The 10,135-nt window shown below is 43.9% G+C and overlaps 1 protein-coding gene across 1 annotated transcript; it reads right to left on the reverse strand.

Moving 5' to 3' along the window:
• Positions 1-257: 257 nt before the first annotated feature.
• On the reverse strand, positions 258-8,200 carry LOC130594431 (ATP synthase subunit alpha, mitochondrial-like). The gene is made up of 12 exons (XM_057400311.1): positions 8,141-8,200; positions 7,086-7,164; positions 5,815-5,984; positions 4,784-4,957; positions 4,539-4,705; positions 4,246-4,394; positions 3,180-3,331; positions 2,827-3,051; positions 2,615-2,722; positions 1,397-1,541; positions 1,033-1,183; positions 258-353 (listed from the first exon to the last, which is right to left on the reverse strand). The coding sequence occupies exons 1-12, from the start codon at positions 8,198-8,200 to the stop codon at positions 272-274; spliced, it is 1,662 nt and encodes a 553-aa protein (XP_057256294.1). The 3' UTR covers positions 258-271.
• Positions 8,201-10,135: the final 1,935 nt, after the last annotated feature.

The raw sequence follows: 10,135 nt of genomic DNA on the forward strand, positions 1-10,135 counted from the left end.
ATCCACCCAAATTTGAACCCCCTGTTTTGAATTTTCAGAGTTCTTTTGACAACCATGTGTCCAGGGGAGTTCAACCCTGTGGTTTTAAAGGAATGTGTGGTGCACAAAGCCAGCCAGAAAGGCAGTAATTCAGAACAGAACATACAAGCCTTTTTACATGGGATCTTTTATTCTCGCTGAGATCTGTACATTCAAGACACACATACTTTTAAGTCTTTGATGGAGCTGGAGCACAGGTTCACAACAGCTTGGTCTGAACAGTTTTAAGAGTTTATGCCTCAAAAGTAGCTAGAAAACTTGTGACTACTTCCTTCAACTTTGTTTCTGTCTGGTCAGAGATCTTCCCTTCAGTCCTGTGGAAAGAGTTAAACTTCTGACACAGAAATAGAAAACAGTCAATCCCTGACTAAGATGAAGAAAAAACCCTACAATCAATCTTCTAAGAATATTAGCAGATAAATTAACACCTTTTTGTTTGATGCATAAAGCTATACCACTGAAACTAACATCCCTTTCTCCTAAGGCAGTTAGTCCTGTTTAAAGAACTGAGGTTTGTTACAAATACTTTCAAACCAGCTGTACATAGTTCAACAAGGCTCTGCCTTCTACAGAGTAGTGCCTTGGAGATGGAAGGCACATGATTTGATTCATGACAAGACAAGCTAGGACTAGGACAGGACTACAGAAACACTCAATCCACAGCAGTCCACTCAGCAGCAGGGAAGGCAACAAGCAGCACTTAATCCACACCACCCTAACAGTTTAAAGCTGTCAAAAATACAGGAACTAACTAGATTAAATTAAGTGTTTTCAGGTATGCAAGTAGGTTCAATTTTAAACACCAGCTGGATTTCTTAAGTAAAAGCTGGAGCCATGAAGCTGAGCTACAGCAGTGCAAGGACAATAGAAAAAGGCTGATTTGACTTCCAGTTCTGGTACAGGCAGCTCAAGGCCTGATGTTCTAGGATACACTAAATTAACAGTTCTGTAACCATTAATATCCTTGGAATGACATAAAATAAATCACCATACCTGATTGTGGAGAGGAGGACCTGATGCTGGCTCAGTACGTGAGCTAGGAAAGCACTCTCAAATTTAGTGATCTTGCTGGGCTCAAGCTTGTCCAAGTGACCTCTTACGCCAGCATAAATGACTGCAACCTGTTCTTCAATAGCCATGGGAACTGCAGAAGAGAAAGCATTCATGCCACTGGTAACTGACATCAGGACACATCAGTGCTACAGAGTCCTTCTGTGAAGATCAACTGCACATCTACAACATGGTTCAATACAGTCTGCATTCATGCATTCACAGAATGGACACAATGCTGCCACAAAAACCAACCTTGTTAACACAAGACTAACAGGAAATGCAGACTTAAGTCCAAAACACTCACCGTATTGTCCTTGTTTGAGAAGCTCTGTCAGACGTACACCACGGTTCAGCAGCTGCTGTGTGGCAGCATCCAGATCAGACCCAAACTGAGCAAAAGCAGCTACTTCACGATACTGAGCCAATTCCAGCTTCATGGTACCTGCCACCTACCACACAAGATACAGATCAGGCTAAATTTGACCACCTTTTAAATTTGTCTAGTAGTTTGTAGGTTATCTTTAGCTGACAGCTGTCACAAGTCAGCTTTGCTTGGCATACCAGTCAAATGAATCCCAAGATTCTGACAATTATATGCATTTCTAAAAAATCCCACAGTCTGCTTGGCCTTTTAACACAAACATGCCATTCCTCCCTGAAATAGTGACAGTTGATATTAAACCTAATTCCATATCTAGACTAAAAGCATGGGATTAGGAGAGCATTTTCTATTTCTAGTTAGATCAGTACCCAGCTGTCCTGGGTTCAGCAGTAGCAGTCATTTTTCTTCTTAGTAGCTGGTGCAGCATTGTGTTTTGACTTTCGGCCTGGGAACCGAGCTGATAATACTGATGTTTTGGTCTGACCAAGGACTTTCCGAGCCTCATGCTCTGCCAGGGAGTAGGGGAAGCCGGGAGGAAGCAGAGACAGAACACCTGACCCAAACTGACCAAAGAAGTATTCCATACCACAGCACAGCATGCCCAGGATGTAACTGGGAGTTACCTGGAAGGGCTAGGAGACTGCGGGGTTGAAGGAGGTATCAGTCGGTGGTGCTGAGGTGCTGTATTCTCTTCCCTTGTTATTTCCTTTATCAATTGTTATTATTGGTGTCAGCAGTAATGATTTGTGTTATACCTTAGTTACTAAATTGTTCTTATCTCAACCCATGGGAGTTGCATTGTTTTCGATTTTCCTCTCCATCCCGGGAGTAGGGGGAGGGCAAGAAGGGGGGAGTGAGTGAACAAGCTGTCTAGCTGGGTTTAAACCACGACACCAGTTTAACATATTGAAACTTAACAGTCCTACATCATTATGCAGATATTATTTTCCTTCTCCCCTCCCCCCCAGCAAGCAACAGAAATATCAAAGATCCCCAAAGTTTGTTCTTCTATAATTTCATAACACTAAGGAATTAAAAAGCTTTTTTCCCCTCTCTATTCACAGCTATTTAGAGTGAAATGGGTTGGAAAGTCTACACACAACTTGTCTGTATTAAGAGAAGCAGCAGTTTCATGCTTACCTGCTTCATAGCCCTGGTCTGAGCAGCAGAACCTACACGGGACACAGACAGACCAACATTGATGGCTGGACGGACACCTTTGTAGAACAACTCTGTTTCCAAGAAAATCTGTAGGAAAAAATTGTTCTATTATCTTGGTCAGAAGCCTGGAAACCTCCTTAGAGACCTGCCAGTAAATTACACAGAAGTACTGGAATGTGAAGAAGTCCTACCTGTCCATCAGTGATAGAGATGACATTGGTCGGAATGTAAGCAGACACATCACCAGCCTGAGTTTCAATGACAGGCAAAGCAGTCAGAGAGCCACCTCCAAAAGAATCATTCATCTTGGCTGCTCTCTCCAGCAGGCGGGAGTGCAGGTAGAACACATCACCTGGGTAGGCTTCCCGACCGGGTGGGCGACGCAACAGCAGAGACATCTGACGATAGGCAACAGCCTGTGTGGTATAAAGAAAGATTTCAGACTTCAGCTCATTTAAAATTTTGAATTTCTAAACCTAGAGGTGTTCTTAAAGCTACAAATGCCCATACTAGACTATGAGGCCTACAAACAATGTTTCCTGACCTGTTTGGATAAGTCATCATAGATGATTAATGCATGTTTTCCGTTGTCTCTGAAGTATTCCCCCATGGAGCAGCCTGAATAAGGAGCCAGATACTGCAGGGGTGCTGCATCAGATGCTGTGGCAGACACCACAACAGTGTACTTCATGGCATCTGGAAAGAGTTTGAGACACATGGAGTATATTATATATTACCTCATCATGCCTGTAATCAGCAAACACAACATGCATGTGAAATACTAGCTGCTGAAGCAAGCCCAGACAGCATTGCTACACTATTACAGGAAAGACCACTGTACTAGATTAGTTGTGCTGACAGATGTGCTAATGTCTAACACTTGCAGACTTTCCCATTTAAAATCAAGTTTAAACTTTCACTAAGACAGACTTTAGTTTAGAAGTAACTTGGCCTAGAAATCCATGGTTTCCTGGCTGTTGCAAGGTGATATTACCCTTTTTTTCATAGTCCCAAACAAATTATGCTGATTGTTCTGCTGGCTTTTTTTCCCCTGCTAGGTATGAATCTGCTTGACCAGCAAGCAAGAGGTAAGGTGCCTGATCTCTTGCAAGCTCTATTACATATGCAGCCTTGATCAATGAGATCACTGTTCTGAAAAGATGCTAGCATTTAGTCCCTTACATTTGGGCAGTAAAATCTCTCCACCAAATTTGTAACTGACATACATATAAAAGAAATTTACTGCATACATATAAAAGAAATGCCAAATCCAGAAGTACTTGTAGGCCACAGCTTGTCATCAGGCCTGCCTGACTGCCAAAAGGAAACTCTCAACTCTGCTAAAACAAACAAACAAAAAAAACCCAACAACAAAACCCCAAAACAAACAAACAAAAAAAACACAAAAAAAAAACAACACAAAAGCAAAAAGGGTTTTCTTTTCCCCAGATACTTAGAAAGATTTCTTGTCCACAAAAGCAAGTATCTCACTCATAAGGAAATAATTCTGCCTATACTTGCAGCTAGAAGAGGTCATAGTAGTATTCAACATACTAAAGAAAACAGGATGTCACTAGTTGCCAGGCTCAACCATCTTCAAAAATCTGTACCTGTATCAGTGAGCCTCTTCACCAGCTGAGCAACAGTAGATCTCTTCTGACCAATTGCAACATAGATACAGTACAGCTTCTTTTTCTCATCTGTTCCATCATTAAATTGTTTCTGGTTGATTATTGTGTCAATTGCAATTGAAGTTTTCCTGTGTAACACAGAGGCTGGTAAATTAAGCTGCCTACAGTTCTCCCAACCTCTATGACCTTCTGTGTTCAGCTTTGTACATCAGCACACACTGTATTCTAGTCTCTGTTTAAGGAAACATTTTTAGCTCAGGCATTTAACTTACCCAGTCTGCCTGTCACCAATGATCAGCTCACGCTGGCCACGACCAATTGGCACCAAGCTGTCCACAGCCTTAATACCAGTCTGCATAGGTTCACGCACAGAGATTCTGGGAATAATCCCAGGGGCCTTTAAGCCAACTCTTCTACGTGTCTTGGATGTAACAGGACCCTTAAAAGACAAGAAAATCACTGTTGCAGTCTATCACATAGATATAAGCAGAGGCAGTAAACAACTAGTTACACCTACCTTCCCATCAATGGGATTGCCCAGGGCATCTACAACACGGCCCAGCAGCTCTTCCCCAACTGGAACATCCACAATGGCACCAGTCCTCTTCACAACATCCCCTTCCTTGATCAGTCTGTCATTACCAAATACGACAACACCAACATTGTCAGGCTCCAAATTCAAGGACATACCCTAGGACAAAGATCACATTGTCCTGAGAAAACCCATACAGGCATTTACAAACATTTTGACAGTTTAAAACTGATGTGATTATTCTACAGCGTTAAATACCCAGCATAATATACTTCAATCTTATCTGTAACAATAGTCAATGCTCTCCTTCTATGTACAAGGTGTGTATGTTCTTCCATGCTGGTTACAGAGCCTGCCTGTAACCTGCCTGTAACCTGCCTGTAACCTGCCTGTAACCTGCCTGTAACCTGCCTGTAACCTGCCTGCCCCTTCATCTTACTACATAACTATATTTGCAGCAGTCTAGCATTCAGTCCTTAATCTCTGAAAGGAACAGAAAGAATAAGCAGGGCTCAAATACAACATTTGGTCTCCTGCCTAGGAGCTGGACAAGGGAAAAGCACTGGCTCCTTCTCTGCCTAAGGCAAGCTAGGTCATTAAAAATACTGTAAGAGCTATTGCAGTACTCTCAGAACAGACAGCTTTTTAACTCTAGGCTACTGTTAGGACTGCAAAAGGTCAGTAAACTGCACACTATATTGGAGCAGAGAGGCTATTATTCAAAAGTGAACAGAAAAGCCAGCCTGAAACCAAAGAAAACAAAAATCCAACACCAGATTAGCTCTTATACTTCCTAGATGAAAACAAACTCAAATGTTGGTCAAGAACCGGAAAAGCAAAGTGTTACAAATTCAAAGAATATTTGGGGTTTTATAGTATCATTTCAACTAGTTACTACATATTAAAATGAAGTCTGTAAAAGGTCCATACCAGCACCTCCAAGTATAGTCTTATGTTCTCCCTAAAAGTCTTCCTTATATTTCTAGGCTAAACCAACTGCTTTAGTGAAAGCTTACTTTCAGCCCAGAAGAGAATTCAACCATTTCTTCTGCTTGGACATTTCTTAGGCCATACACACGGGCAATACCATCACCAATTGAGAGCACACGACCAGTTTCCTCAAGCTCAGCTGAGGTGTCAGCTCCCAAAATACATTCCTCTAGAATAGAGGATACCTCAGCAGTACCTGGAAAGAGACATTTCAAACCAGATTTAGCACATTAAGGCACCATATGAATTCAATCAGCTTGTCTTGAACTCACAAGCCATCAAACCCTTTCTCAGGTATACCACAAGGTTTAGCAATCAACAGTCTTCCTTACATAAGATGCATAAGATAAATAATAGCTTCTGTATTCACAGACAATAAAAGCAGCTTTAACTCATTATTATGAGCCAGCTTTAATCAAAACATTGATGGCAGTTATCAATTACCTTTGTTATGTCCTACACTATCAGCAATCTTCCCCCCTTAGAAATTGGATTAAATAATTAGCCTTAGCCCATAAAGAATGGACATGCTAGCTCCATTTGCAGAGGATTTGCTTCAACTAGAGGCATCCAAACACCTTGTCAACCAATTTGTAATCCAAAGCCAAATATAATTAAAGGAACTTAATACATTTAAGGAGCAAGTTGTTCAGTATAAGCTGTAAAAATGTATTCTCCAGCTTCCTCAAACTTGTTTGGCAGTGTTCCTCCAATAACTTTGTTTCCTCAGCTAGAAAACAGTAAATAACACTGTAAACTAATAATACATTTAATCACCCTAAACCACTTCAGAAATTGTACATGAACCACTACCAAAAACATAGCTATGCAGTGCCACAACCTAACCACCAAGATGCTGGCAGCCAAAAAGTTATATTCAAAGACACAAGGGCAAATCCAGGTAGGCCTGGGAAAGTCATCTGCTCCTTCATACTGTTACAAGCAAGACAGGAAACCAGAATTGGAGGCATTTTTTGAAAATAATTCTGCAGGAGTTAAAGACTGAACTGAATCCTCATGAAGCAGGCAAACTAAGGGACATGTGACTACGCCTTTGGTTTGGGCATAACTTGAATAGTTATTAAATATTGAATATTGAATAGTTATTAAAGTGAAGTCTCCTGGATGTGACTGTGTAACAGACAATTCACTGTTAAACACTATCAGTACATAAATGTCCTCAAATGCTTTCTCAACTGACACACACACATCCCTCACACTCCAAATTCAAACTCCTTTTTGTGTGATAGAGCAAGTGCTGAAGCCACACTTGTATGAAGACCTTTCTCAGACTCACCAGTTTTCTGAAAGCATGCTTTGGAGTCATGGATGTTTCTTGTAGCAACAAATACTGCACCCAGGGTGTGTCTGGAAATCTAAAATAATTGTTTCAGTAACAGTGAGATTTCCTCAGTCACTCAGAAAATGTTAAAAGATAACGTGATCATGAGCTTATATGTTTAATGTGTCTCAGTTTTGAATTGAGCTCCACACCACTCCATTCACAAGTTGCAGTTATGGAACCAAGTCTAGAGCATGACTAAGCATGGACAGATAGTAAAGGAGTTTGCTCTTAATTACTTGCTGCATTTTTCTGCAATGCATTTATGCTGCATCACAGCACTGCAGCAATAACTCCCAAAGCAACACTTCCTCGCGTTTGCCACCTTTGTGCTGAACATCAAAAGTTAGGGGGATAAAGAAATCAGCACACCCTTCCTGGTTACATACAAGGGAGAAATAATATTTCCTTCTAAAGAGCTGACCTTTCCAAGAAAAACCTAACTGCAGGATTTCTAAAGTACGATTAGAACACATACAATAGCAGAAACAAACAAAAACCCCCAAATCTAGGATAATGAATGCATTAAAAAAATTATAAATCTACATGCCAAACAAAGCTCCCAATACAGTCCCATGTATCGTAATTTTTACTTCTCTGAAGGCCTAGGCAGGCCTCTCCTCCCTTCACAAGAAACACCAGCCAAGCATAGGTCCTAACAGACCTTCACACCCTCACTCTCCTCAGAGACACGGGAAAAAGAATGCCACCTAGCCAAGCCTCACAGTTCAAAGCCCTAACTCAGACATTAACCTGAACCATAACAGCGCCAATCCACATCTCCGGGGAAGGGAAGACGATGCCCTAGAAAGCCCACCCACCAAATAAGGGTGACCCCGCTTCTTTTAGGGGATCGGGATCCCACTATCACTCAGAACTAAGGCGAGCCCCACACATATACCCCATCCCAGACTCTCGAAAGCAGGAGACCACAGTCCTCAAGATGGCGGCGACGGCAGCGACGCCTGACCACGATCCCGCTCACCCTAGGAAAAAGGAAGCGCGCTCACCAAGCTGGCCTGTTGCGGCAAGAAGCGGACGAGGGCAGCAGCCACATGGGCGACGAACATGGCGGCAAGCAGAAACTTCTCCAGGGACAACTGAAGCACACAAAAGGAACCTGCTGCCTCTGAGCTCTTTACAAAATGGCGGTGGCCCACTCCGCCCCTTTTGGTGGCAAGGCCACAACCCCGGGGCGGAGCGCCGTCCAGAAGTGTCTTCCCCAGAAGAAAATCGTAACGGAGAAGCGTTTATATCTCTCCTGCGCTCTGAAAATGAGTAAAGAGACGTGATATGTAGTGCTTTGTTGTTTTGTTTTTTGTTTTTTTTCTGTTACTGATACAGGGTTAACCAATGTACGGGGAGTTAGAGGAATTCGCTTGCTTAAACAAAAGTATTGTCTGTACCTATCATACCTGCTAAGCAGAACAAAGACACTAACCATTGATAAGGAAAAGCAGACACCTGATTCTATTGACAAGGAAAAGCAGATGCCTGATTCTACTGATAAGCAGCTATTGATAAGGAAAAGCAGACCCCTGAAGGAGGAGAAGCAGATGGTTTATGGCTGGGACACTGACCAAACCCTAAGGCCGTATGTGAAGACTAAAAGGTGAAAAGTTCAAGAAGAGAAAGACTCATTTACTTCATCTTGAAAACCCCTACCCACAGGAGGAAGACTCATTTACTGCATCTTGAGACCCCTACCTATGACCAGAGGGGGCACTGCACAGGCGCAAAGGACCTTCTAGCTCATTATAATACGAAGCGGGGATAGGACATGAATATGTATAGGCGTATTGTGCAACCTTATGAATATATATAACTTTAGAGAATAAATGTAGAAGGAAACAACACTGAGGCACGCATGACTTTGAGGAATTATCCCCGTGCGTCTCAACGCTGAACAAAAGCATACCTACTTTACAACTTTAACGAGTTGTGGAGTCAGTCCGCGTATCAATTTGGCGAGCCAGCCAGGAGACCTCTGTTCGGCTGCAGGATCGGCTGACATCCTAGGCGCCCCAGGCCGCTTGCCTGGAGGAGCTCCGCTCCTTGTCCGCTCACTGCGAGGACAGACAACAACCTGTGCCGGCTGCGGCGAAACGGTATACTTAATATTTAGGGGGCCTGTAAGGCGTACGCGTGGCCCGGAGCTGCTGGTAAGGCGCGCAGAGACGTCTGGCGCACAGCGTAGTTCCCCCTGGCAAGTAGGGCTTGCAAGCAGGAGACTCATTCAGTCAGCTGATCGGAGCTAGCCCAACTAGAGCCGCAGCCGGCACGCTTCAGCGACCTCGAGGTTCAACAGAAATTAGGAAAATCAGAGAGGATAGCACAGAAGCATCGCAATTCCCGACATCTCCCGAAACCCCAGCAGCCCTTGCGAGACAGCGGCTGACGTAGCGGGGGGCGTTCCCACGGTGACGGCGACCACCGCCCTGCCCCTTGCCTTGAAAGAGCCTCTGAGAGGGCAGCGACGTGTCGCTGCCTACCAGGTGCAGGGAGGAACAAGCAGGTCGTGTTGCTGACCCTGTTGCTGGTGTCCCAGACTGCTGACCAATATGGTCGCCTCCAGAAAGAGAGCTTGCAGTAAGAAGACTGCAGCAACTCAGACAGAGACCCTGTCCCAAACCGTGGCTGTTCAGGTCTCTGGATGCAGGGAGTGCCAGAGCCTGCTGCTGCCGGGGGAGGGAGGACAGCATTCCACCTGTGTGAGGTGTGAGCAGGTAGAAGATCTGCTTAGCTTGTTGGCAAAACTTAAGGAGGAGTTTGAGACGCTGAGGACCATCAGGGAATGTGAAAGGGAGATCGACTGGTGGAGTAACTCCCTGGCGTGCCAGTTGGAACGGTTCCAGGGAGGTACCCCCCAAAAGGGGATTGGACCCTCTGCCCTCTCAGACAGAGGGGGATGGCCCGAGACAGCCCCTGCCCTGTAGCTGTTGCGCAGAGGTAGGGAACCAAAAAGACAACGAGGGTTGGAAGCGAGTTCCAGTTCAGTGTCGTGG

Source organism: Pezoporus wallicus, unplaced genomic scaffold (assembly GCF_028554395.1).
Source record: "Pezoporus wallicus isolate ANWC-B61680 ecotype Strahan unplaced genomic scaffold, APGP_CSIRO_Pwel_v1 contig_7672, whole genome shotgun sequence".
Taxonomy (NCBI): Eukaryota; Metazoa; Chordata; class Aves; order Psittaciformes; family Psittacidae; genus Pezoporus; species Pezoporus wallicus.